We start from the raw sequence: 27,639 nt of genomic DNA on the forward strand, positions 1-27,639 counted from the left end.
CAGACAATCAGAACGTATCTGATATTTAATATATGTGGAGCATTGCTTTTATTATCACTTGTCACTTTATGGCATCATGTATGGTTAAGCAATGGCGTGCAATGATTCTTCTGTAGGAGATTATTTAGAATCTTAGATTTAACAAGACAGATTGTTGATTTTAACAAACGAGACAGAGGGGATAATTACTGGAGCTTCTCACACCGTTTCTGCAGCTTATAAACAAAGAATACAATCTTCTTGGGTATATACATACATATCCTTCATTACACTAGAACCTATTCACTTCATTGGGGTCTGAATGTTGTGATGAAACTGTTTGTCTAGCCTCTCGATTCTCTAGATTAGCATTTAATAATCAGAATTTTAATTTTATTGAGTTTGTGTCTGAGAAGCATTGCACTGGTGGGCAAGATGGGGTGGATATTATTGCTTATGGATTTTACAGAAAACTGTACCAGTTGTGTGGGCATTTCAACAGGACCTCTGCTTGCAAAATAAGGCTAAGGAAATACTTTTTGAGGGGATCAACCATTTTGGCAATCTGGAAACACACACTAGGCATGTATATGTACACATATTATGTGCAGATATGAACACACGCACACACACACACATACATATATTTATACACACACACACACACATGCATATATACATGTTTCTAATTGGGATCATCACAGTTCATCAACTCTACATCAACAGAATAGTTAGCCAAAGCAAGAAAAGTCAGAATATCAAACAAGATGTGTACACTTGTTTGGATAAAAGTTCAGGTCTAGAACTTCAGTAATGCCTGTCTAGACAGTCCAAAGTAACACTGTAAAGCCACACAGTCATCATTGCGGCAGCCTACATCTATGTGGGCGTGTACTCCCATAGCTCCTCCCTTCCTATTGGCCAATAGCTGAGCAATACCAATATGGTACAAATATATTAATGAAACAGCGGATAAACAGGTTATAGTTCAAATGTAAAGCTGACAACACTGGCAGCCAATCTCTAGAGGATTTTCTTCTCATAAAGGCAGTTTATAAATCTTTCAATACCCCTTGTCCACATTCAATTCTATGAGGTTGAGTAGCCTTTTACGAAAAACCACAGGCTTTTCTTCTCTGTCGTTCAGTAGTTGAACTTTCCTGCCTGGTTGACAGGTGAGCTGGCAGGGATGAACAGCGGTTTGGGTGGGACGTTGGGTTTGAGCGAGGCTGTCCGGCGGACGATAGCTCCATGGTGGACTTCCGGCTGCTCGCTGTAGCTGTGTTGGCGTGTTAGATATCCATTAGGGATCAGCGGGTGCCTCACGTCGCAACCCGAACTGCTGCCATTAGAGTTCATTCGAGACAGTAGGAGGGGCTGATGAGAGCTTTGCTGGTTGAAGCTGTGTTGCCGTGGCACAACCCCACCGCTGGTCATCTTGGGTGTTGTTATTAGCGAATGGCGTTGGGATGGGTGATGTGACACCCTCACTAGCGTGGACTGATGATGGGGAGGAATATCAGGTGGGATGTCCATGCGACGAGTAAGACTGTCACGAGGCAGTGTGGAGGAACTGTAATACGGTGCGGACTCTGTTTCTGGGATTTGTGGCTGTACACGGTTTGCAAATGCCATCTGACCAGCACTGGCCGACATGGAGGAGGTGAGGACAGTGGGACTCTTACCGGTGGCCACATTGATTTCATGGATGTGTTTCAGTAGTTCATCGAGTGAGGTGACATCCACAATCTTGTGTGGGTAACAGTGATATGGCTGACTCACCATACGCTCTGCATTATGGAATTTACATTCCTCAAGATGCGCTGAACCACCCAGTACCTGTCCATTGGACAGTCCATGGGAGAAGGGGAATATCTGATGCTGGATACTAGAGTTGGTTCGAGAAGCACCCATGTTATGGGATTTGGGTTCTTTTGCATTATTGCAGTTTTGATTCTTCTCCCATTGGTTCTTGAAAGCCTTCATGCTCTTGATCGGAAGCTCTGGTGTCGAATCGGGTGTGGGCAAGCCAGAGAGCTCTGGGGAGTGATGATGATGTGGGTGAATGAGCTCCGTCATGGCAGCATGGTGGGCATTTCTGCGGTGTGCCTGTTCTTTTCCGTTGGCGAAAAACGAGTTGTAGAGTTTCGGTGAAGACACCTCAAGCTTATCATCTTTGCTTTGACTCTCTAGCAAGCCATTGAGCTTGGCCAGGCTGCGCAGGGATAGAGCATGAGGGATTGGTGCTTCTGGGTCTTTCGATAGCCTCTTGGTCTTGTTAACGTTGTGGTTGCAATAACAGGAAACGAGGAAACCAGAGAGGAAAGCGCCCAGGACAAACGCCACCAAGACACATGCAATCAGCAGAGTGTAGTGAACACTGTGGTTGGACTTATCTACCTCAGGGAGTCGGCGCACTCCTGCAGAGAGAGAGAGAGAGAGAGAGTGAGTGTACTGTGAAAATACAGCGAGGTGCCAGTGAGGTTAGCTTTTAACATTGTGAGAGAAGAACAGAGTTCTGTTCACACTTGAAACTGCTTATAAACAAAGCTGAGCTCTGGGTGCGGGGGCTGTTCTGAATCAATCTGAAAATGCTTGTTAATTCAGCAGCAAATAATGGTAGAGCCTCATGGATAATTTTTCAAATGACCTTGTAGACAGCCAAGTGGTTTTCTCATTAATAGTAGTTTCAAGAGCAGCAGAGATCTATGCTTGACTCACAGCTGATATTGCTGTTCTACAAACACCAGTGTCTCTAAACTGAGACACTGGTGAGAAAAGAAAACTGCAGAGAGCCAAAACTAAACATAGCTAAAGAGAATGTGTAGCATTATCTGTTTAAGATTCTTGGCAAGACCAGCAAAGTCTCACTGCCGTTAACAGCACTATTTCAGTGAATAGCGACGGCAAACACAATGTGGGTGGACCACCAGTAGTGAGTTATTGAGTTACTACTTTCTAGCTGCTTCAAGCAAAAACTATAACTATGAATGCATACTAACTCTATGTGAAAAAAACAAAACAAAAAAACAAGTATAATCTTCCTCCAGGCATCAATGCAAACATTAGTGGTCGACCGATATGTTTTTTTTTTTTTATGGCCGATGCCGATATTCAGAGAGGGTGGCAGATAGGCTGATACAATGCCGATATATCATACAATTTAATATAGTAAATGTGGCATTGGGGGCACCTGTGTGTGAAAAACATCAGATTCACGGTGAGTCTCTTTAATTTGCTGTTTTTCACACACACACACACACATACGACATTAACCGTTGTTATAAACGTAAATGTAACACTCTCAGAAGCTCTGACTGCTGTAGCTTTCTGGTCATACTCTCTCTCTCTGATGCTCTGGTGTGCCTTTTAAGTCTCCCTCCTCCATCACTATAATGAGAGACAGGTGTCATTATGAACCAGGTGACGAGCCTTACTGCTCTCTCTCTCTCTCTCTCCCGCAGACCGACACATGACCACAGTAAATAACAAACATAAATTTGCTAAAAAATATATAAACTCTTATTTAGCATTATATTTACTCAATTTCACACAAAACTAAAAAATAATATTGTATTTTAAATGGCAGATAGCAGTTTCTTCAGATTTCTGTTTAGTCATCAAATTTTAGTAATTTATTTGCACATGAAGAAATTGTTAATATATTAGGAAGAAGGAAATAACAGTACACACAGTAGTCCAGCAACCATGGATAGCATGTCCACATTAGCAATTGCATTTACTCAAAAAATACCGAATCAAACTAATTGTACATACAGCATACACCGATCAGCCACAACATTAAAACAGGTCCCCCTCGTGCCGTCAAAACAGCTCTGACCCATCGAGGCATGGACTCCACAAGACCTCTGAAGGTGTCCTGTGGTATCTGGCACCAAGACGTTAGCAGCAGATCCTTTAAGTCCAGTAAGTTGTGAGGTGGGCCCTCCATGGATCGGACTTGTTGGTCCAGCACATCCCATAGATGCTCAGTCGGATTGAGATCTGGGGAATTTGGAGGCCAAGTCTACACCTTGAACTCTTTTTCATGTTCCTCAAACCATTTCTGAATAAGTTTTGGAGATGCTCTGACTCAGTCCTCTAGCCATCACAATTTGGCCTTTGTCAAAGTCGTTCAGATCCTTACGCTTGCCATTTTTCCTGCTTCCAACACATGAAATTCAAGAACTGACTGTTCACTTCTGCCTAATATATCCCACCCCTTGACAGGTGCCATTGCTACAAGTTAATAAATGTTATTCACTTCACCTGTCAATGGTTTTAATGTTGTAGCTGATCAGTGTATATACATAGTGAATATGACATTTACTTACAGCACACGTGAAGCGCTTTTACATTGGGCTGCATCTGAAAATGTAGGCAGCTGACTTGCTACCTTGCTACCTAATCAGGTAATGGCTTAACTGACAGCTGTTTTGAATGAATGGAACTCTTAAGGAAACTGGTCTCCGAATTTTCATCCTACCTCCGTATACAGCCTCCGGAGGCAGCATTTATCTGAATTCAGACGCAGCCTTGAAGTTGCATTTACGTGCTCATGTGAATCCAGCACGAGCAGCAATCTCCTGACAGTTTAAACAGCCTGGATCGCCTGCTTGGATTGACATGGAGTGACCATCATGATTTGGGAATCAGAGGAACTTTTGATCCTGATCCTGAAGTTTTTGATTCTGGCTGATGGAATACATGCTTCAGAGGAAGATATTAGATGAGGGCTTGACAAGAAGAAAACGCTGGATTTTCGTGAGGTTACATCTGAATTACATCTGTTTAAATGAGATATCTGCATATTTGCAAACGGTACATAATACAAGTTTTATGATATTTGCCTTTTATCATTAGAAAAAAAAGTTAAAGGTGATAGGGAACTGTTGAGGAGAGGCTGATAGAATATATGCTTTAGAGGTAAATAAATGAGTGCCCCACAGGATGCTGGATCTGCTCAAGTTGTGTGAGGCTGGGTTATTACATCTGTTTAAACGAGATATGTGCATATTTGCAGATAGTATATGATATTAGTTTTATTGATATTTGCCTTTTTATCATTAGATACAGTTACAAGGAACTGTTGAGGAGAGAGAGGGAGAATGAAACAGGCAAGCACTTCAACATTATGAGCTCAACCGCATCTGCCGCAGCTCTGATATGGAGACCGTTTAAATGACACTGTGTTGCACACAATCTATTATTGTAGTAACACGATGGCACGTAACAATAAAACGAACTATGACTGGCCATTTACATGTTACGCGACTGAGACATGCAAGCAGGCGATTCTCGCTGCCCTCAAGAAACAAATCAGCCAAACGGGAAAATTTATCGGCCGATGCCGATAATTTAAAAAGTCAGAATATCGGCCGATTTATTGGCCTCTGCGATATATCGGTTGACAGGGTCAGACTGGCCATCGGGAGAATCGGGAGATTTCCTGAACGGCCGGTCAAAGTAACGGGGGCGGGCTGGCCATCGGGAGAACCGGGACTTTTCCTGTTATGCAGAATGGGCCACAAAACGGCGCCGCGATGTACCGAAGGGGGCAGCGATGTGCAGAAAAGGACTGCTAGCTACAGAATGAGGAAAGCTTCTCTGCAGCTCAATTCTCTCTGGAAAATATGTTTCTCACCAACTTTATAGATACAAACCAGGATGAGTTATTGCAAGGTAAACTTTTGAAAGAGCAACTCCAGCGTGCACACAGCACTTCCCCACCATCACACAGAATATTTATTGAAAGCACCATAACAGAAATGTTTAATGTTTGCATACAACCACAAATGAAACTACTAACAGACCTGTCATAGTTTGCCTCTCTCTCTTGTAAGGAATAACAGGCCTGTGCCAAAACAAACTGAAAGGGAGTAATGGAAGGGATCTTTATCTTTGTCTGACTTAGCAGTCTGCTTTCTGTTGGTCTACAAACTGCAGTCTTTGGCCCCTGGGAAGGACTGAGGGCTGGCATATGCTACGTGATCGGTAACTCAGATACATAGACACACCCACACACACACCCCCACACAGACACACCCACATACATTGACAAAAAATTATTTATTTTTTTAAACAAAATTAAATGAATAAAACATACAATATTTAATTTCTTTTTATTTTATTTTGTTTAAGATAACTAAAATTGTATGGATTTTTGTTTTTGTTATTAACAATTTTTTATTGATTCCATGCAGCAAATCAAATAGACACAACAGAAAATGCTAAATCAAACCACATGAAATCACAACTGGTGAAAAGTTGTCAGTGGTCAAAAGCCAACTAACAAAGACACAAAAACAGACAATAAAACAGCAGAAAATATTTAGAAACATAAAAAAAAAAAGTCTAGTCTCTCTCCGCTGTCCCTCCCAGAGAGCCCTCCAAAAAGGCTAGATAGTTGCCCCATTTCCTGATGTATATATCCAGATTGCCTAGCCTTCTATATACCATCTTCTCAAATGCCACCACCCTGCCCAACTCGACACACCACTCACGAAATGAGGGTGCATCAGTCGACCTCCATCCCCTGAGGATTACTCACCTGCCAATTATCACGCCAGTCAGGACCCAGCTCTCCATATATCCATCACCCATATTCCAGACTGCCCCATCACCCAAAATACACAGTCTGGGGCAAAATGAAAATTGAGTGTCCACTATGTCACACATGAAGCTCTGAACCCTTCAACCAAAATTCTTGGATCTTAACACATCCCCAAAAAACATGGGTTGTGTCCCCGTCTGCTGATTGGCATCGCCAACAGGTGGGTGTATCTTTAAGACCAAGTCTATACAATCTAGAGGGGGTCCATTAGAATCGATGCAAAATCTTAAATAAACTCTAGATGCAGACTTGACGTTTTTTTAGAATCCTAGCCCACACTCCCTCCTCCAATACCAAGTTTAAATCTTTCTCCCATAATCTCTTGAGAGAAGTGGAAGCTCCACCCCCCAGACTCTGAATTAACAGGGAGTAATACACTGATACCTCATGACTTTTCCAAAAGCAGCAATCACCACTTCCAGAGCATCTGCCACTTTAGGGGGGTGTATGCTACTCCCAAAAATAGTAAAGAGCAAGTGGTGCAGCTGTAAATACCTAAAGAACTGAGATCTGGGAATCATAAAACGTTGAACCATATTTTTAAAAGATCTCAACACTCCCCTCTCATCTAGGTCACTGAGCGTATTAACCTCCCTCACAATCCACTCTGACCAGCAGAAAGGGGACTTATTAACATGTAATTTTGGGTTCCGCCATATGCTCGAGGCAACATTTAAATAAATGTCAGGATTAAACACTCTGGACACTTTTGTCCATACGGCATGCAAATCCAAGATAACAGGGTGTGACTTAATTTCTCCGGTTAGTTTAATAAAAAGGCTTTGCAATGGCAAAATAGGGGCAAGAACTTTCTGTTCGATACAAAACCAGGAAGGGGCTCTCTCAGGTGGAATCGTCCAATGAGCCAAATGTCTGAGAACGAATGCATAATAATAAAACAATATCTTGAGCAGGCTTAACCCACCATTGTCAATCGGTCTATGTAACTTATTGAAATGTAATCTGGGACGCTTACCATTATAAATGAATGACTTCGCTATACTATCAAATTGCTTGAAATAAGAGAGGGGGACATCTACAGGGAGAGACTGTAGCAGGTATTTGAATTTTGGAATACAATTCATTTTAATAACATTAACCTTCAGAATCATAGATAAATTTAATGAAATCCACCTGCCCACATCGCTTGAAAACCTTTTTTATTAAGAGGTCAAAATTAACTCTAACTTAATCACAAAAATTTGCTGGGAATAAGATGCCCAAATACTTAATGCCCTGTTTGGGCCACTGGAAGGCGCCCAGCTGAAAAGCCGTTACTGGGCAGTACGCTGTCAGAGCCAAATCTTCGGATTTAGACCAAAAAGAGGTCAACCCTGCCAGGTGCCCCTATCCAGAGTAAAATAATCTGAAATTAATCCATTCATTTGTACCGCCGCTACTGGGTGTCTATAAAGTAATTTAATCCATCCAATGTATATTTCCAAAACCTTAAAAAGATAATCCCATTCTACCGTGTCGAATGCCTTTTCGGCGTCGAGTGAGATGGCAGCGACCGGAGTCTGATCATTCGCCACTGACCACATGATATTGATAAAATGCCTAATGTTATCGGAAGAGCTATGGCCCCGAATAAACCCCACCTGATCTATATGTATAAGAGATGTCATAACTTTACTTAATCGGTTGGCAAACATTTTTGAAAATATTTTAAATTTTATGGAAATTTGTTGTGAAAATGAAATGCATAAATCTTAAAATAATTTTTTTGAGTGTCATGTTGAGTGTCACCCATTTAGTGATGGCCTTTGACCCTTACTAATTACCCTTACCTTACCCTCTACTTTAATTCTGTTTATATGTAATTGTGTGTTTATATATGACAACATAAATTCAACAATATTTAATATTTTCTTCTATTGCAATGGACAGATGTGTCCTGACATCACTTCCTGTTCCTATTGCTGACAGCACACTGCACGAGTGTTTGTAGCTTGCTAGCCTGCTTAGCATTGCTTATTCTTATTCTTATACATTCATCGTTTTATCCTTTGCCATTTTACCGTGTGCTTCGGGTGTTTCCGCTTTTCTACTGTTTCATCTGTGTATATTTTACCACGCGCACCCGTTTCTCTAGTTTTTTCTTTCTTTTTTCCGCTTGTCAACATTCTGCATCTCGACTGCGTGCATTCGTTTTCTCCACTGTGTTTTACACAGATTATTGCATCAATCTCAAACATCTGCTGATTAGGAACCACATCGATCTCAAACCCTTGCCACTCAAAAACAACCACAACAATAACAACAACAAACAATTGTGGTAAGTCATGGCATCCACTCATGTTATTGCTTCCTGCATTACATGCCACATGTTTACTATGGCTTCTTACGTCAGCAGTGAGGGGTTTACATGTGATAAATGTAAGAAATTAGTCAAGCTGACGGAGAAAATTTATGAGTTAGAGACACGCATCCGAACGCTAGTGGAGGTCAGTGAGAAAGAGAAGCCGGTAGATACTGTTTCGGATGCTGGTAGTACAGCGAGCAACACACACACTTTGGTTCCGGCTGAAGAGCCCCCGCAGCAGAGCGACTGAGTGACGTCTTGGTGGCATACTCGCTCAGCAAATCGACACCACTCTCCCGTTCCTGTTAGGGTTTCCAATCGATTCTCCCCACTCAGTGATGCATCCACTGAGTATCATGTTGAAAGAGCCCTAATAATTGGGGATTCTATTGTAAGTAACGTGGAAATTAAGACTCTAGCCACTATTGTTAAATGCATTTTGGGTGCCAGAGCATCTGACATCAGATCAAATTTACAAGTGCTGGCTAATGTTAAACATAGATTTTCTAAAATTGTTATTCATGTCGGCACTAATGATGTCCGGCTTCACCAGTCGGAAATCATTAGAGATAATGTTAAAGAGGTGTGTGAACTTGCAAAACGATGTCAGACACTGTAATATGCTCTGGCCCCCTCCCTGCTTGTTGTGGTAATGAGGTTTATAGTCTGAATGGTGTCTGGAGAATAGCATAGGATTTATAGACAATTGGAAGAGTTTTTGGGGTAGACCCGACCTGCGAGAGACGGACTCCATCCCTCCAGGGAAAGTGCTGCTCTCCTCTCTAGTAATTTGGCTCATAGTCCTAATAATGATAGCATTTGACTAACTGGGGCCCAGGTCAGGAAGCAGACAAACTGGTTAATTCTAACGTCTGCTAGCTGCCCTGAGACGTTACACAGGTCACATAAACTACAATACAGTGCATCCGGAAAGTATTCACAGCGCTTCACTTTTTCCACATTTTGTTAAGTTACAGCCTTATTCCAAAATAGATTAAATTCATTATTTTCCTCAAAATTCTACAAACAATACCCCATAATGACAATGTGAAAGAAGTTTGTTTGAAATCTTTGCAAATTTATTAAAAATAAAAAACGAAAAAAAATCACATGTACATAAGTATTCACAGCCTTTGCCATGACACTCAAAATTAAGCTCAGGTGCATCCTGTTTCCACTGATCATCCTTGAGATGTTTCTACAACTTGATTGGAGTCCACCTGTGATAAATTCAGTTGATTGGACATGATTTGGAAAGGCACACACCTGTCTATATAAGGTCCCACAGTTAACAGTGCATGTCAGAGCACAAACCAAGCCATGAAGTCCAAGGAATTGTCTGTAGACCTCCGAGACAGGATTGTATTGAGGCACAGATCTGGGGAAGGGTACAGAAAAATTTCTGCAGCATTGAAGGTCCCAATGAGCACAGTGGCCTCCATCATCCGTAAATGGAAGAAGTTTGGAACCACCAGGACTCTTCCTAGAGCTGGCCGCCCGGCCAAACTGAGCGATTGGGGGAGAAGAGCCTTAGTCAGGGAGGTGACCAAGAACCCGATGGTCACTCTGACAGAGCTCCAGCTTTTCTCTGTGGAGAGAGGAGAACCTTCCAGAAGAACAACCATCTCTGCAGCACTCCACCAATCAGGCCTGTATGGTAGAGTGGCCAGACGGAAGCCACTCCTCAATAAAAGGCACATGACAGCCCGCCTGGTGGACTCTCAGACCACGAGAAACAAAATTCTCTGGTCTGATGAAACAAAGATTGAACTCTTTGGCCTGAATGGCAAGCGTCATGTCTGGAGGAAACCAGGCACCGTTCATCACCTGGCCAATACCATCCCTACAGTGAAGCATGGTGGTGGCAGCATCATGCTGTGGAGATGTTTTTCAGCGGCAGGAACTGGGAGACTAGTCAGGATCGAGGGAAAGATGAATGCAGCAATGTACAGAGACATCCTTGATGAAAACCTGCTCCAGAGCACTCTGGACCTCAGACTGGGGTGAAGGTTCATCTTCCAACAGGACAACGACCCTAAGCACACAGCCAAGATAACAAAGGAGTGGCTACGGGACAACTCTGTGAATGTCCTTGAGTGGCCCAGCCAGAGCCCAGACTTGAACCCGATTGAACATCTCTGGAGAGATCTGAAAATGGCTTTGCAATGACGCTCCCCATCCAACCTGATAGAGCTTGAGAGGTCCTGCAAAGAAGAATGGGAGAAACTGCCCAAAAATAGGTGTGCCAAGCTTGTAGCATCATACTCAAAAAGACCTGAGGCTGTAATTGGTGCCAAAGGTGCTTCAACAAAGTATTGAGCAAAGGCTGTGAATACTTACAGGTGCATCTCAATAAATTAGAATGTCGTGGAAAAGTTCATTTATTTCAGTAATTCAACTCAAATTGTGAAACTCGTGTATTAAATAAATTCAGTGCACACAGACTGAAGTAGTTTAAGTCTTTGGTTCTTTTAATTGTGATGATTTTGGCTCACATTTAACAAAAACCCACCAATTCACTATCTCAAAAAATTAGAATACATCATAAGACCAATAAAAAAAAAACATTTTTAGTGAATTGTTGGCCTTCTGGAAAGTATGTTCATTTACTGTATATGTACTCAATACTTGGTAGGGGCTCCTTTTGCTTTAATTACTGCCTCAATTTGGCGTGGCATGGAGGTGATCAGTGATTTTTTTTTCTTCCCGTTTTTTATTTTTAATAAATTTGCAAAGATTTCAAAAAACTTCATTCATGTTGTCATTATGGGGTATTGTTTGTAGAAATTTTAGGAAAATAATGAATTTAATCCATTTTGGAATAAGGCTGTAACATAACAAAATGTGGAAAAAGTGAAGCGCTGTGAATACTTTCCGGATGCACTGTACATAGAGACTATATGACCTAGATATCCCATAGAGACTGTGTCTGTTCCCCGCACTGCCAAACACAAAAAGAAAAGAAATCTTCAATTTTTTTGGAAGATAAACATCATATAAAGTTAGGGCTACTAAACATTAGATCTCTTTCTACCAAAGCACTAATTGTAAATGAAATTATTACAGATCATTGTTTGGATGTGCTCTGTTTGACTGAAACCTGGCTTAAACCGGATGAATATATTAGTTTAAATGAATCTACTCCCCCAAGTTATTGTTATGAACATGAGCCTCGTCTGAAGGGTCGAGGAGGAGGTGTTGCTACAATTTACAGTGAATTTTTTGGAGTTACTCAGAAGACAGGATATAAGTTTAAGTCTTTTGAACTTATAATGCTTAATATGACACCGCCAGATATAAATAGAAAATCTCTGTCGTCTTTTGCCTTTGCTACAGTATATAGATCACCCGGGCCTTACTCTGGTTTCCTTGGTGAATTTGCACATTTTCTATCAGATCTAGTATTTAACGTAGATAAAGCTTTAATTGTTGGTGACTTCAACATTCACACAGATTATGAAAATGACACATTAGGATTAGCATTTATCTATTCTCAACTCTCTTGGAGTCAGACAAAATGTGACAGGACCAACTCATCACCTCATCATACATCATCTGTAATATGGAATTGATGTTGATTGTATAGAAATTCTACCGCAGAGCGATGACATCTCAGATCATTAGCTCGTCTCTTGTTTGTCGCGATCAGCTAATGTCACTCAACCTACACCACGCTATCGTCCAGGTAGAACTATTCCTTCGAAAATTAAAGATAAATCTTCCAGAATTGTCCCACATACTCGGTAAGCCAAAAAGTCTAGAAGAACTTGATGTAATAACAGAAAGCACATATTGTCTGCTCTGGCACTCTTTATATTGTCACCCCCCTTCGATTAAAGAAAATTAAAGAAAAAAGCCTCACACCATGGTACAATGATCACACTCATGCTCTTAAGACAGCAGCTTGGAAAATGGAATGCAAGTGGAAGAATACAAAATTAGAGATATTTCGTGGTGCATGGAAGGATAGTGTCTGTAGCTACAGACAGGCACTAAAAGCTGCCAGGCCAGCATATTTTAGTAAACTCATAGAAAATAACTACAACAATCCTAGGTGTTTATTCAGTACTGTGGCTAAATTGGTTAGGACTAAAGCATCGACTGAACCAGATATTCCGTTGCAGCACAATATTAATGACTTCATGAATTTCTTTACTGATAAAATTGAAATAATCAGAAATAAAATTGTAACTATGCAATCAAATGTCACAGCACCTCAGAAAACAGTGTCTCATAATTTTGTTCATGAGCAACTTCAATCTTTTGCTGTCATAGGTTGTGAAGAGCTAACATAACTTATCAAAAAATCAAAGCCACAACATGTATGTTAGATCCAATACCAACTAAGCTCTTAAAAGAGGTATTCCCAGTAATCTCAGAAACTCTTCTTAATATTATTAACTCCTCGCTATCCTTAGGACATGTCCCAAGAAACTTTAAAATGGCAGTTATCGAACCACTTATTAAGAAGCCACAGCTTGATTCTAGAGAACTGGCTAATTACAGACCAATTTCAAATCTACCATTTATGTTGAAAATACTAGAAAATGTAGTGTCCTCCCAACTATGTTCATTTCTAAAGAGAAATAGAATATATGAAGAATTTCAGTCAGGATTTAGGCCCCATCACAGTACAGAGACTGCACTTATCAGAGTTACAAATGACTTGCTCTTTATCATCTGATCGCAGCTGCATTTCTCTTCTAGTGCTTTTAGATCTTAGTGCTACCTTCGACACGATAGATCATGACATTCTCTTGAATAGGCTGGAGAATTATGTTGGCATTAGTGGACTTGCATTAGCATGGTTTAGGTCCTATTTATCAGACCGCTACCACTTTGTTTGTGTAAACGAGGAATTGTCAAATCAAACCAAAGTTAAGTATGGAGTGCCACAGGGATCAGTTTTAGGACCTCTGCTTTTCTCCTTATATATGCTTCCCCTGGGAGATATTATCAGGAATCATGGAATAACTTCCATCACTGTTATGCAGATGATACCCAACTTTATATTTCTTCTAAATTCTCCAAATTAGCAGAGTGTATCAATGAAATCAAAGATTGGATGGCCAGAAATTTCCCTCTACTCAATTCCGACAAAACAGTGGTACTAATGATTGGACCACAAACCTCTAGAAATAAGCAGCTAAAATATAATTTGACTCTTGATGGATGTACTGTTACATTGTCTTCTACAGCAAAGAACTTAGGTGTTATATTTGATACCAATATGTCCTTTGAAAATCACATTTCCAATGTTTGTAGAACAGCATTTCCACCTGAGAAATACTGCTAAATTACGACACATGTTCTCTGTTGCCAGTGCCGAAAAACTAATTCATGCGTTCATGACCTCAAGACTAGATTATTGTAATGCATTACTGGGAGGATGTCCAGCAAGTTCAATAAATAAACTTCAAATGGTTCAAAATGCAGCTGCCAGAGTCCTGACTAGAACCAAGAAATATGATCATATTAGCCCCATTTTATCATTGTTACATTGGCTACCTGTTAAATTTCGCATTAATTTTAAAATTCTGTTAACTACATTCAAAGCTTTGAATGGTCTAGCTCCACAGTATTTAAGTGACCTTGTGACATGCTATATTCCATCACGTTCATTACGATCACAAAATTCGGGCTTGTTAATAATACCAAGAATATCAAAATCCACAAAAAGTAGTAGATCCTTTTCATACTTGGCTCCTAAAATATGGAATAGTCTCCCTAACACTGTTTGGGATACAGACACACTCACTCAGTTTAAGTCTAGACTACAGACTCATCTGTTTAGCCAGGCATACACCTAATTTATCCTTCAACTCACAATTAGTTTTAGTTAGGTCTTCCAGAACCAGAAACATCCATCATGATCTATAACCCTGCATAAAATTAAATGGCATCTACGCTAATATTAATTTTTTTGTTTCCATGTCTCAACCTTGTGATTCATACCCCAAGGTTACCAGAGCCAGCCAGATCCAGCTCCGTTCCTGCTTGGTGTCGGACTCCACTGCTACGTGTCGCTTAAAGATGATGACAAACTACAGCCGGTGCCAGCCAGACATCACTTCAGTCTTTTGACTTCAGAGGATGAAGTGATGCCAACTCCAACTGTAAGACATGGGATACTTCATATGCCACTGCCTGAACCTTAGACTTAGGGTGGACCCCACCGAACCTCACTGAAATGACCTGCAGGTTGAACTGCGATGTACCTCATTAATCTTTGCCTGCATCACTTTTGTCTATTGATAGACTACACTCTTGAAATAGAATACATAGACTATCATTTAATTGCCAATAAAAGCCTTCATCAGCCAACTAAAAAAGGACAATGCATCTATGTGTACTTCTGCAGTTAATCCAGGCTAAACTTCAAAGACATCAATCATTCATCTTAAAGTAAAACATTATTATTATTATTATTTTTAAAACAATGGACCTTAATGCTTACTTAATTTACAAATTTAAAACCATGACTTGCACTGCACATAAATAACTAATATTGGCATTATATTCAAGTTGTTTAGTCAGAGGGGAACTGGCCCCCACAGTGAGCCTGGTTTGTCCCAAGATTATTTTTCTCCATCAACCAACATCTTATGGAGTTTTGTGTTCCTTACCACAGTCGCCTTCAGCTTGTCACGGGGTTCTAAATACAATTATTATTTAATTATTTAATTTCTATACACAATCATATTTAATTAAACTACACAATGATCACTCTAAGACTTTATAGATATTACAGTTTCATTTTTTGTTAATGCTTGATTACCTGTAAAGCTGCTTTGAAACGATGTGTGTTGTGAAAAGCGCTATATAAATAAAAATGACTTGACATGTTTAACTCTCTCTAAATACATAATTTTGAGGAAATAAAGACTGGGAATTATTATATTTTTTTATTTCAAAACAAGAGTAAAGGTTTTATTTTATAGATATTCTAAAATATATTTTGCCAGTGTGATTTATTAATACATGCATCATGTATTAGGGTTAATTTCCAAATACTTAAATAAAGCACCAGGCTGTATGCATACTTCCGTATATGCACACTTATAACGGAAACAGTTTTCACCGACACAAAAACTAAAGTAAATGAATAACTACCCAGATAAAGTTCTCTTTTAAATTTATCTAGTAGACTTTGCAATTGGGTCAGTTATTTTCAGGGCCATGTGAACAAGATGATTATCGGTGTTCTTCAAAAAAACTATATGAGAGTTTTTGGTTGCAGGCTTATGTTTTTTTCTCTCTCTGTCCTTTTAAAGATGGTCGGCAGAACAGTGGCTAAATTGAGCATAAATGTGTGAAGAAGAGGGACAGGCATAATATGGACAGACCTCACTTTGCCAAAAGACAACCAGACAGAAAACTTGAAAAAAGCAGAGAGAGAGAGAGAGAGAAGGGAGAGAAGGACAACTGTTGGAAAAGCAAATGATAATTATTGAGTACAGTGGAAAAAAGAAAGCAAGAAAGAAGAGGCTGATAGAGGTGTGGAGTATAAAAAACCTATGGGAGGAGGAAAAGGAGGGTGCTTTCGCTCTCTCTTGGTTGAGCAAGGGATTGTGAAGGCCTATGTCAAAAATCCACTAACTCCTCATTGACAGAGAGAGAGAGAGAGAAAAAAGAGTGTAAGAAAGAGAGACAAAGGACAGATAATTGAGGATGCCTATTGTAAGAAAAAAATGACAGATTTATTGAGAAAGAGAAGAGAGAGAAAATGAAAGATTTTATTGAAAGTAAGACAGTGGTTGAGAAAATTTGATAAAGCGGGAGAAATGAGTGACAGATTTACAGTGGTGCAAAGGGTGCTTTCAAACTTGGTTCGATTGCTTGGACTGAACCCGAGTTTGTTTCCTCCCCCTCCCGCTACCCGCGCTGGTCTGCGTTCACATCATATTATTTGGGTCCAAACCACGGTCTGATTTAGTGATGGGCATTCCGGCTCTTTTCAGTGAGCTGGCTCGTTTGCAATAGTTTGACTATGATTGGTGTTAAAACAATTCTAATTAAATTATTAAATGAAATCATATTCTACCTTAACCACAATGTATTTAAAAATGCATTGGTTTGGATTTGCATTTAAAGTATAACTTTTTAATGTATATAAACATGTAAGTGCATATAAATCTAACCATTCAAAAGGAATACAATCTGAACAGCATAATAGAATATTGCACCATATCAAAGAAAAATAAATGACAATTTGCAAAACTGCAACATCCAACAAATTGAAATAAATGTAAAAAAGAAGGATGCTATTACACATGTGAATTTAAAGTATAACTTTTTTAATGTATATAAACAAAGTGCATATAAATGTAACAATTCAAAATAAATACAATCTGAACAACATAATAAATTGGCGCCGCCCTCCCTCATGCATCTTTGGTTCATTGGTTGACACTGCTTGTCTGACTGACAGGAACAACAGGTGAGGCTGTTAGTCTTAGCAGACAGTCAGAACGAATGTGTGTGCACTTGAGCATTTAGGCCTATATTATTTTATTTCTTTATTCGTTCTTTGAATTAGTTAATTCTATTCATTTAAATCTTTTGATTATTCATATCTTAATTTTTTTATATTTTTATAAATAGATTCGGCTCTTCTGATATGCGAGCCGGCTCCCAACGTTCACCTACAAGAGCCGGCTTTTAGAGCAGACTCGTTCGCGAACGACCCATCACTAGTCTGATTATGTCATCAACGTGAGAACAAGCGGCAGCTGTTTACCACTGTAACTAGGTAACAACTCGAGAAGACGTCATTGTGTTAAGTGAAGTATTAAAGTTTGTCTCTTTGGATTTACCATGAAAACTTGCCATGCACAGAACAACACTTGTGTTTGACTCCTGCAGATGCATTGAATGTGCAATGATGTGATGAATATTAGCGTTTGTCTGCCGCGAGCCTGCGGATGCGATGCAAGAGATGTGAAGAATGTGAGCTGCTCTCTGAAGGTGGTGTATTTGGACACAAGCAGGTATGAGAAATGCATTATACCATAATAATTGCGATCGCGAGCCTGGAACAATTGCATTCATATTAGCAGCAAACAGTACCAGAGTTCAAATTAACCATACTCCAGACCACCTTTTCAAGTGGACTCGGGTGCGCACCGACAGCAAAAAAAACAGCATTCACATTATCCAAACGAACCGAATTTTGATGTCATTCGACCCCGGGTGCACACCAAAATTGCTAGTGTGAAAGCACCCTTTTAGAGTGTGTTCACACTTGTAGTTCGGTTCTCTTGGTCCGGACCAAAAAAGAAAATGATACATTTAGGGTGTGTTCACACTTGGCAGGTTTGGTTCGATTAAAACGAACTCTGGTGTGATTGCTCTGTTAGTGCGGTTCATTTGAACAAGTGTGAACACTGCCACCCGAACCTTGGTGTGCACCAAACAAGCGGACTTAGGCCGCCTGAATAGTGGGTCTCTGTCCGCTTCCAAACGAACTCTGGTGCGATTCGATTGATATATGAATGCAACCTGGACTAAAGACATCTAAACGGACTAAAAACAGGAAGTAATTTGCCTAATACTGACCTCAAGCATACCTGGTTCTTCTCATAATAGGAGCTATGTTGCCTATTACAGTTCAGTACAGGCATCGGAACCGCCGTCAGCCGTCCTTGCAGCATATCTTCGTTTGGACGTGCAACGGAGGAATTCCTGGCGCTGTTTTGACTCCTTTACACATTTTATTATCTCTTTGTTTGTTCTCAGTTGGTAAAAATACCACCATATATACATATAAATATAACGAGCGCATTTCGCCCAGCAGCCAGCATTCCTTCAAAAAATATACATCATAAAAGCTGTCCAATCAGTTTGTGACTTTTTCTTGATGTCTTTGGTTTTGTATCATTAGGTTCGGTGTTAAAAAAGCCAGTGTGAACGCTAAGCGAACCAGGACTAAATGTATCAATTTATTTTTTGGTCCGGACCAAAAGGACCAAGAGAACCAATTTACAAGTGTGAACACACTCTTAGTCCTGGTACGCTCAGCGTTCACACTGGCATTTTTAACCCCGAACCTAAGCTACAAAACAAAAGGCATAAAGATATGGTCACAACCTGATTGGACAGCTTTTATGACATATATTTTGTGACGGAACTTGCTGAACATCCAAAACAATGCTGGCTGCTGGGCTAAATGTGCTCGTTGGATTTATGTACAGTGTATATATATATATATATATATATATATATATATATATATGTATGGTGGTATTTTTACCAGCTGAGAACAAACGAAGAGATAATAAAACTTGTAAAGGTGTCAAAACAGCGGCAGGAATTCCTCCGCTGCACACACAAACGAAGATATGCTGCAAGGACGGCTGACGGCGGTTCCAACACCTGTATCGGACTGTAATGGGCAACATAGCTCCAATAATGAGAAGAACCAGGTGTGCTTGAGGTCAGTATAAGGCAAATTACTTCCTGTTATTGGTCCTTTTATCAATCGAACCGTATCAGAGTTCGTTTGTTTGGTGCGCACCCAAGGTTCGGATGGCAGCGTTCACACTTGTTCAAATGAACCGCACTAACAGAGCAATAGCACCAGAGTCTGTTTGAATCGACCCAAACCTGCCAAGTGTGAACACACTAGGTTTGGTTAGATTAAAACAAACTCTGCCTCAGTCACCATTCAGGGTCATGTTATGGAAAAAATATGCAATTAAAGTGAATGGTGACAGACAAACATACTGCCTAAAATCTCTTTTCCACATAAAAGTCATATGGCCTTGGAACAAAATGACGTGAGTAAATGATAACATATTTTGAATTGAACATCATTCATAGGCTGATCAATGGACCAATGGAAGACAGGGAGAGTGTTTCAGAAACCCGTTTAAAAAAAAAAAGTAATTTTTGCAATTCTGTTGAGGTACAGCTTTCTATAATTCCTTCATACACAAACACTTTGTTTTTTTCTTCCAAATGCATTCTCAGTCTATCTTTCTCTCTGTGTGGCTGATTGCCTGTGATATGCTCAGGTATAGAACATTTTATGCACCATAAATTTGATATCATTGAATAGATCAGGCCCATTTGGTGATATCTGGCATCACAGAGCTTCAAGGGCTGTTGTTGTTCAGTTTATGTGCTTTTTCTCAGAACAACATGATAAGAAAACAGCAACATCCTCAGGGACAAAATCTACATGGATTTTAAGGCTCTTCATTTTCTCAGTTTGTTTTGAGTCTGCTCTCCCTAGAAAGAGTTGGTTGAATCTCTGTTTGTTGACTTCAAATATAAGGAGACCAGATGTTAAGTATATTGGCTATCACTCAATGTGTCCTTAAGTGACTTAGGAAGTAGGTGTGTTAGAATCTTGGTTTTTCTGTGCATTTAATGGACTCCCTTCTTGATTACCCAATTAACTCTAGTGTGCTTGCGTTGATGTGAATGAGGCTATGCTGTCATAAATAACCTTTCAGGGATGCATGTGGATCCTGCAGCTAGGATGGACAGCTATGCAAAGTTCAGGGGCTTTTTAACATGGTAAATTTTATAAAGCTTAAAATTAAATGTCTACCACCAAGTGACTAAAGAATTAACAGCCTGCGATAATACAAAATGAGTGTCTGTGTGGTCTCTACAAATTCACTGCTGAACAATATTGCATTGTTGGAAGAACATTCTTGAGTCTAAATCATAATAGTCAAAATCAAGCAGCCCCTCTCCCACACTCTCTGTATCTAGTCAGACCTAATTAAATGCCAAGAAATAACAAATTAATTCAGTCAAAAGGTGACTGACATCCTCTAATCTCCACACGGGTGCAAAATTTTAATCTTGAAAATTAAACATGGATGAGTATTACTCCACCTCATGATGGAATATAATTGACAATATGAGCGACAGGCACACCGTGAATAGCAAACAAAGGTAAATTATTGAGGGTGCTTAAAGTTGAATATGAGAAAATGGGGGAAATACTTTCTTTAAATGGATTAGCATTTTCAGCTCAGTGCTCTTGTGATCTAAATTGCTGTATTTGATAGGGTTTGTGTGAGGGAGTCTCATTCTGTGAGATTGTTCTTAAATAAGAATGGCATCACGAGTAATTTCTCTGGTAAATAGATAATCTTTAGACATATGCATCCATCTTGAAGACTATTAAATCTCAGATGTATCGATTAACACAAGTTCCGCTAAAATCTGTCAAGTCCAGATAGCATCACAGAGTGGGCGATTTAACTATGTAGCAAGACAGTGGAAAATTTAAACAGTAAAAAACTAAAGGGTAATGTACACTCACTGAACACTTTATAAGGAACACCTGCACACCTTATTCATGTGATTTATTCATGTGACTATCTAATCAGCCGTGGAAGCAGTGCAATGCATAAAATCATGCAGATACGGGTCAAGGGCTTCAGTTAATGTTCACATTAACCATCAGAATGGGGAAAAATGTGAGCTCAGTGATTTTGACTGTGGCATGATAGTTGGTGCCAGACGGGCTGGTTTGAGTATTTCTGTAACTGCTGATCTCCTGGGATTTTCACGTGCAACAGTTATAGAGTTGACTCAGAATGGTGCCAAAAACAAAAAAACATCCAGTGAGCGGCAGTTCTGCGGAAAGCTGAGCTGACAGAAAGGCTATGGTAACTCAGATAACCACTCTGTACAATTGTAGTGAGAAGAATAGCATCTCAGACTGCACAACACGTCGAACCTTGAGGAGGATGGGCTACAACAGCAGAAGACCACGTCGGACACTTTATTAGGACCATAGTAATAAAGTGCTAAGTGAGTGTATATGAGTGTAGAACAGAAAAAAGTCCTGCCAATTGTTTTGAAAAATCAACAGCAAAGGGGTCATTTGTTTGAACTTTTACAACACTTAACCTGCGTGTAGCTGTACCTAGGATAACACTGTAGGTTTATGTTTTGCTCCACAGAGTTCAACACAAATCATGTGAAAGGGCATTTAGAATCCACAAAACTGACAGAAATCAATTCAATTTACAACTGATTAAATATCATATTTTAATATATCATGCATAATTTGATGCATCATGCATTGATAGCTGAATAAAGCAAGTATGTGATAGAAAAAGGATTCTTCTCTTCAGCAAACTGAAGTCGTGCCTTCAAACAAGAGACGGTGAATTCATGCAGCAGGTTTACACACTTGTTTACACATCACACAAGCAGATAGGGAAACAAACGTGAAAAATCAAGGATAAGCCAATGCTGGTCCAGCTCAGGATTCTACAAACCTCCAAAAAAAAAAAAAAAAAAAAAAAACATGCAGGAGACAATCAAAACAGCTACAGCCTCACTCTGAAGCCTGAGTTCAGGGTGAGACAACATTCCATTTACACTTATTCTAGTTCCATAATTTGTAATCCTTGACAGAACATTTTAGAACTCTACTTGAGACAAAACAAGGCGGCAGAGAGTTCTAGAACTCTTAAGGCAATAATCTTCCAGTCTGAATACAGAGCTCAGGCTTTACCAGACTCTAAATTAAACGCAGAGGGGGGGAAAAGAGAGGCTTAAGAACATAAGGTGAAGCATTAGTCTAAAAAAACAGGCAGATTAACAGAACACTACATCTCTCCGGTCAGAAGGACCGGAGGAAGGGAGGGAGGAGAGCAGGGAAAGGAGAGGAGGGCAGAGAGTTTCAGGTAGCGCATTAGATGGATCCAAACACTGTATGAGCCCACAGTTCTTTTAAAAATAAGTAATGTGGATAAATGAGTGTTACTTAAAAGGATAGTTCACCCCAAAATGGAAAAAAAAAAAAATAAAAAAAAAAAAATAAAAAAGTGTCATCATTTATTCAGCCTCATGTTGTTCCAAACCTGTTTGATAATTTGTGAAACATACAATGAAAGTGGAAGGGGACCAAGGACAGCTGTGGTCATCATTTACTTTCATTGTACAGAAAAGAGCAGCTTGGACACTGCTGGATAACTCATTTTGTGTTCCATGCAAGAAAATATGGATTTGGAACAACATTAGGGTGAGTAAATGATGACAGAATTTAAATTTTTGGGAGAACTATCCCTTTAATAGTTTAGGTTTGAGTGTGCATGTGTGAGGGCATGAGCTGGCCTGATATAAGGAAGGGGATCTATTTTTTTTTTTACCTTTGGTAATGGACATTATTACTAGGCTCTGCCTAGATGGGCGGCAAGTTGGCTGTGACATTTACAAGTGAAATATTTTAATGAGATGGACGTCACTTTGTTCTTTTCTGGACCACAGCTCCTGTAAAGTCGAGTACACCCGTTACCACACCTGCAGTGGATTTAATTTATTTTTTATTGGGAACCGTGGAGCCCAAAGGTTTCTCACTTCTTCCTTTTCATTATCTTTCCCTTTCCTCCACGCAAATGCCTCAGTCTGTTGCACCCAATTTCAATGGATATGTTCACATTGTTTTACTGAAAGGTATGGGGTGATTCTCACAAAACCTGTCAAGAAAATGTCCTAGTCATACTTAAACACAGATCAATACAAAAAAATATTACATTATATTTTGCATGAAGAAAATGAAGCCTACATTTTAGGACCATTAAGATTTTTTTTTATTTAAGATTATTTTCAGGACACTCAAAGAGGGAGTTCACCCAAAAATGAAAATTCTCTCACCATTTACTCATGCCATCCCAGATGTGTGACTTCATTTCTTCTGCTTAACACAAACAAAGATTTTTTGAAGAATATCTCGGCTCTGTAGGTCCATTTAATGTGAATTGAACTTTGAAGCTCAAAAAAGGACATAAAGGCAGCATAAATGTAATCCATACAACTCTAGTGGTTAAATCTATATCTTCAGAAGAGATTTGATGGGTGTGGGTGAGAAACAAATCAATATTTAAGTCCTTTTTTCCCCATAAATTCTCCTCCCTGCACTGTAGGTGGCGATATGCACGAAGAATACGAATAGCCACAAACAAAAGAAGAATGTGAAAGTCAAAGTGGAGATTTATAGTAAAAAAAAGGACTTGATCTTGATCTTTTTCTCACCCACACATATCATATCACTTCTGAAGACATGGATTTAAACACTCCACTCCACTCTTATGAATTACTTTTATGCTGCCTTCGTGCTTTTTTGACCTTCAAATTTCTGGCCACCATTCACTTGCATTGAAATCTTTGTGTTCTGCAGAAGAAAGTCATACACATCTGGGGTGGCATGAGGGCGAGTAAATGATGAGAGAATTTTTAGTTTTGGGTGAACTATCCCTTTAAGAAAATGTACCCTGCAATTCTCATAATTGTAACACATCCAGATATTTTACTTTTACTATTCCCATTGTTTTTCATGTAAATTGTCCTTACCGTAACACAGTCATTTTTTAAAAGTTCAACAGAAAAAAAAAATGCTGTTGTACAATTTAAAAACATTTCTATAAGCAAGATATAATTTCTTTTTTTTCGGAGTAAACTATGACCAGAACATTTTTTGACAGGTTTTGTGTAAATTACCCTATGACTCTTTAATTCATACTACAGCTTATACGAGTGTCTCAAGTACTGTCTGCATGAACGAATAACTGAAGTCAAGCAACATTTTTATTTTCGCAATAGCTCGAGTAGGTTCTATTCTAGAACTGACAACAGCTTTGAATTATTTGTTTTTGTTTTTGTGTGTGTGTGTGTGTGTGTGTGTACCACAACTAAGACCAAAAAAAAAAAAAAAACGCTGATGTGGCTTTGTTGGAAAGATGTTGACTGGATATAAAACAAATGAAACCAAATGAAAAACTGCAACAAACATGAGACAAGAGTGGCTATTGCACTGTATGACGTGATAGCCCACTATTTGTCTATTGCAGTTTCATTCACAAAGCACAGGTTTATTGAATTCTCTACTTTAAAATAGTCAGTTCGGATATAGAATGAAGTTGTCACTCTAGTTTATAACAACTATGTGTGAACAGAACTGTACTTAGCACTCTAAAACACGACTGACAGCCATATTCTGCTGCTGCGTAAACGTAGCCAACCTGTCTCCATCCCTTGCTGACACCTTCTCAGTTCTCTCTGTTTTTCCACTGTCTTCATCCCTCTCTAAACCTCCATATCCCTTTCTGTTTCTGCCGAGGTATTAATAGCCTCTGCAGGGTCGAATGTGTCTCCGGGCTGGAGTTCATCGTCAGTTCATCTTCCACTGTGTTTTAATGAGTTTCAGAGTCCGCCCACCCCCTCATAGCAGTCCATCCTTTGACACTCACGCAAATTATCTGGGGGCAAGAGGTCCTGCCATCATTCCACTTAATTTGAGTGTGTGAATGACCTGCGAGAAGGTGTGTTTAAAATAACATTAACAAGCAGTGTGTACTCTGTAGCCCCCACCTCAGAACAAATAGAGGTTTAGTTTTAGCAGACATCATTATCGCTTTCTTTTTTTATATATAGGAGAGATTCAACCACGCATGCTGAAGTGAATGCTACCTAAGGAAATAAGAATGGAATTAATTGCTTGACTTAAAGCCCATGCTTACTAATATTAAACATAATGGCACAGGTTGTGAATAAAGCTAAAAATGTCATCATAGTGAATAACATTATCAGGCATATATGAGCATAAGTAATTGTTACACAGGTAACTGCAAATTTAATTGAATCAGCGCAGTGTTATTATTGTTAATGACAAAGAACAAAAGCTAAACTAAAGCTATAAATGTGCACCACAATACAAGCTAAAACTAAAGAGAAATCCAAAAGAAAATTACTTTAGTTTTCATATTTTCGGTCAACGTTGGATGGTCCAATATAGTAATTAATTTAGCAAATTAATAAGTAGTGTGCATGTGTCGAATGCATCATGTCTATACTTTGAAAGGCTGAGCGCCCGAGATGTACTGGCATTTGGAAAAACAATGTACACCCTAGCCTAGCTTTATGGGGCAGTTTACTACATTACAGCAGTAATGGCTCATTCACAGCACATATCATTATCTGCAGTATCCTGTTGTTGTTAATTTCTAATGGGTTAAAGTTTGACTACAGGATACCATATACAAGCAGGGTGTGCAAAACAAATTATCAGCTGTCTAAAGGCTTAGAGGATTCTGTGTACTAACACATGACCTCTCATCTCTTCACTAAGAGCCACAACAACAGTGGGACAGAGATACTGTATGGATGAGAAGAGAGTTGAAAAGAAGGAAAAGAGAGAGAGGAAGGGAGAGATAAGGTTAGTTGTGACTCTTTCATTAAACCACTGCACCTCTCCTTTCTGTGGGTCGTTTGATTGCCGAGTGCATGACTGCTCTCGACCAAGTTGCTGAATTGATTGCGCACTGGAAGTTTCTATCAGGCAGTGTCTACCTGCGGGCCTGGAGTCCTCTGCTTATTTAACGATTTCTGGTGCTTCTCATTATAGGCTGAGTGGATGATCATAGCAGCAGCCACAGGATTTATGATCATTTTGCTGCATTCTACTGAACTTCAGCCAGGGACACATGAGTGGAAACCAGACAAAGTACCTTTTGAGATATAGGGAAGACGTAAAAGTAATAAAACAACCGAGCACTGTATACATTTTTTTTCTGTCTATCTAGAAGGAAAAGCAGGGAAGGTCAAATATAATCATTGCTGAATAGCAAACTCCTGAAAGATTTTTTTTCTTTTTTTTTAATATAGAGGAATTTTTTTTTTTTTTTGAAAGTTGGTGTGTGTGTGTGCACTCTATGAATTACTTTATATTCTTTGAAAGTATTTTGTGCCGTGGTGTGTGCAGCTGTGGGGTCACACAGTGGAATCCAGTAGAGCGCTAGAAAAGTTTTAAATGGGCAAAATGGCAGGCTAGAAGACAGACAATGGGCCAAGGGCCTCTCCAGCCCCCTTACCCTCTATCTCCACACTGACTGGCTCCAAGTCAGGAGAACCCTGCCCTCCCCGCCTCCCCTCCTCGGGGTGGGTACCTGTCTCAGGGACACCTTTGACTTTAGGCAGAGCTGGCCCCTGATTGGTTGTGGTGGCACTTGTGGGTGAGGTCTTTCCTGTGGTTGTATTGGAAGGGGGCAACAAAGTTACCAATCAGAGATATCCATAATACGCATCATAAATCAGGAAAACAACAATGTAAACAGATCAATTCAAATCATTACAGCAGAAACAACATATTTTGTACAATGCCATAAAATAAAATATCCATATGAATTCTTTATAAATATTAAATGAATGCAATATTAATCATTATCATAGAAAAAAAAAGGAAAAATAATTAGAATTAACGTTTCATCAAGTTAGAGTGGCTGTTGAATCAAGCTCACTTTATCACCACAGTAGGAAACAATCACCCTTCAAAAGTAGTGTGAATGTAATTTTTACACAATAATATCCTCAAGCTTAAGGTGTATTTGTTGTATAAGTTCAATAGTACTCGAAACTCTGGTTTTCTAAACAGGCTTTGGTTTGTTTTTTGCTTTTTTGTGCCAATATTTCCAGTTTCAGATGCCCCCAGTGCATTCTATGACAGTACGTGGATGTGTAGCATTTGATAGGAATCAAGCAAAGGTTCAGAACTGAAATAATCCTCAGAAAGTGAAGTCTAAGCTTCTTTTTGATCACTTTCCCCTCTCTTTCATTTTCTCCATCTGTCCCCCACAAAGTGCTGATCCTAAACACACTTGCAGACCACAGACTTTGAGGTTATCCTTGTAAGACCGATCCAGAAATTTAGCTCTTTACCTTCCTGGGCAGCTTTAATTACCAATGGCGTTGAAAACGTTCCCTTCCTGAAAGC

General features: G+C 39.5%; 1 protein-coding gene across 8 annotated transcripts in view; it reads right to left on the reverse strand.

Moving 5' to 3' along the window:
• Nucleotides 1-587: 587 nt before the first annotated feature.
• Nucleotides 588-27,639, reverse strand: part of sema6e (sema domain, transmembrane domain (TM), and cytoplasmic domain, (semaphorin) 6E) — a 211,955-nt gene continuing 184,903 nt past the window's right edge. For 7 of the 8 annotated variants that reach the window (XM_051721790.1, XM_051721789.1, XM_051721787.1 and 4 more), the window contains 2 exons: nt 26,741-26,893; nt 588-2,399 (listed from right to left, as the gene is read on the reverse strand). In XM_051721790.1, the coding sequence (XP_051577750.1) occupies nt 1,123-2,399; nt 26,741-26,893 (1,430 nt within the window). In that variant the 3' untranslated portion in view covers nt 588-1,122. The remainder of the gene's footprint in view (nt 2,400-26,740; nt 26,894-27,639) is intronic. The other variant, XM_051721791.1, reaches the window with a different exon arrangement.

The sequence above is a fragment of the Myxocyprinus asiaticus genome, chromosome 16 (assembly GCF_019703515.2).
Source record: "Myxocyprinus asiaticus isolate MX2 ecotype Aquarium Trade chromosome 16, UBuf_Myxa_2, whole genome shotgun sequence".
NCBI classification, from domain to species: Eukaryota; Metazoa; Chordata; class Actinopteri; order Cypriniformes; family Catostomidae; genus Myxocyprinus; species Myxocyprinus asiaticus.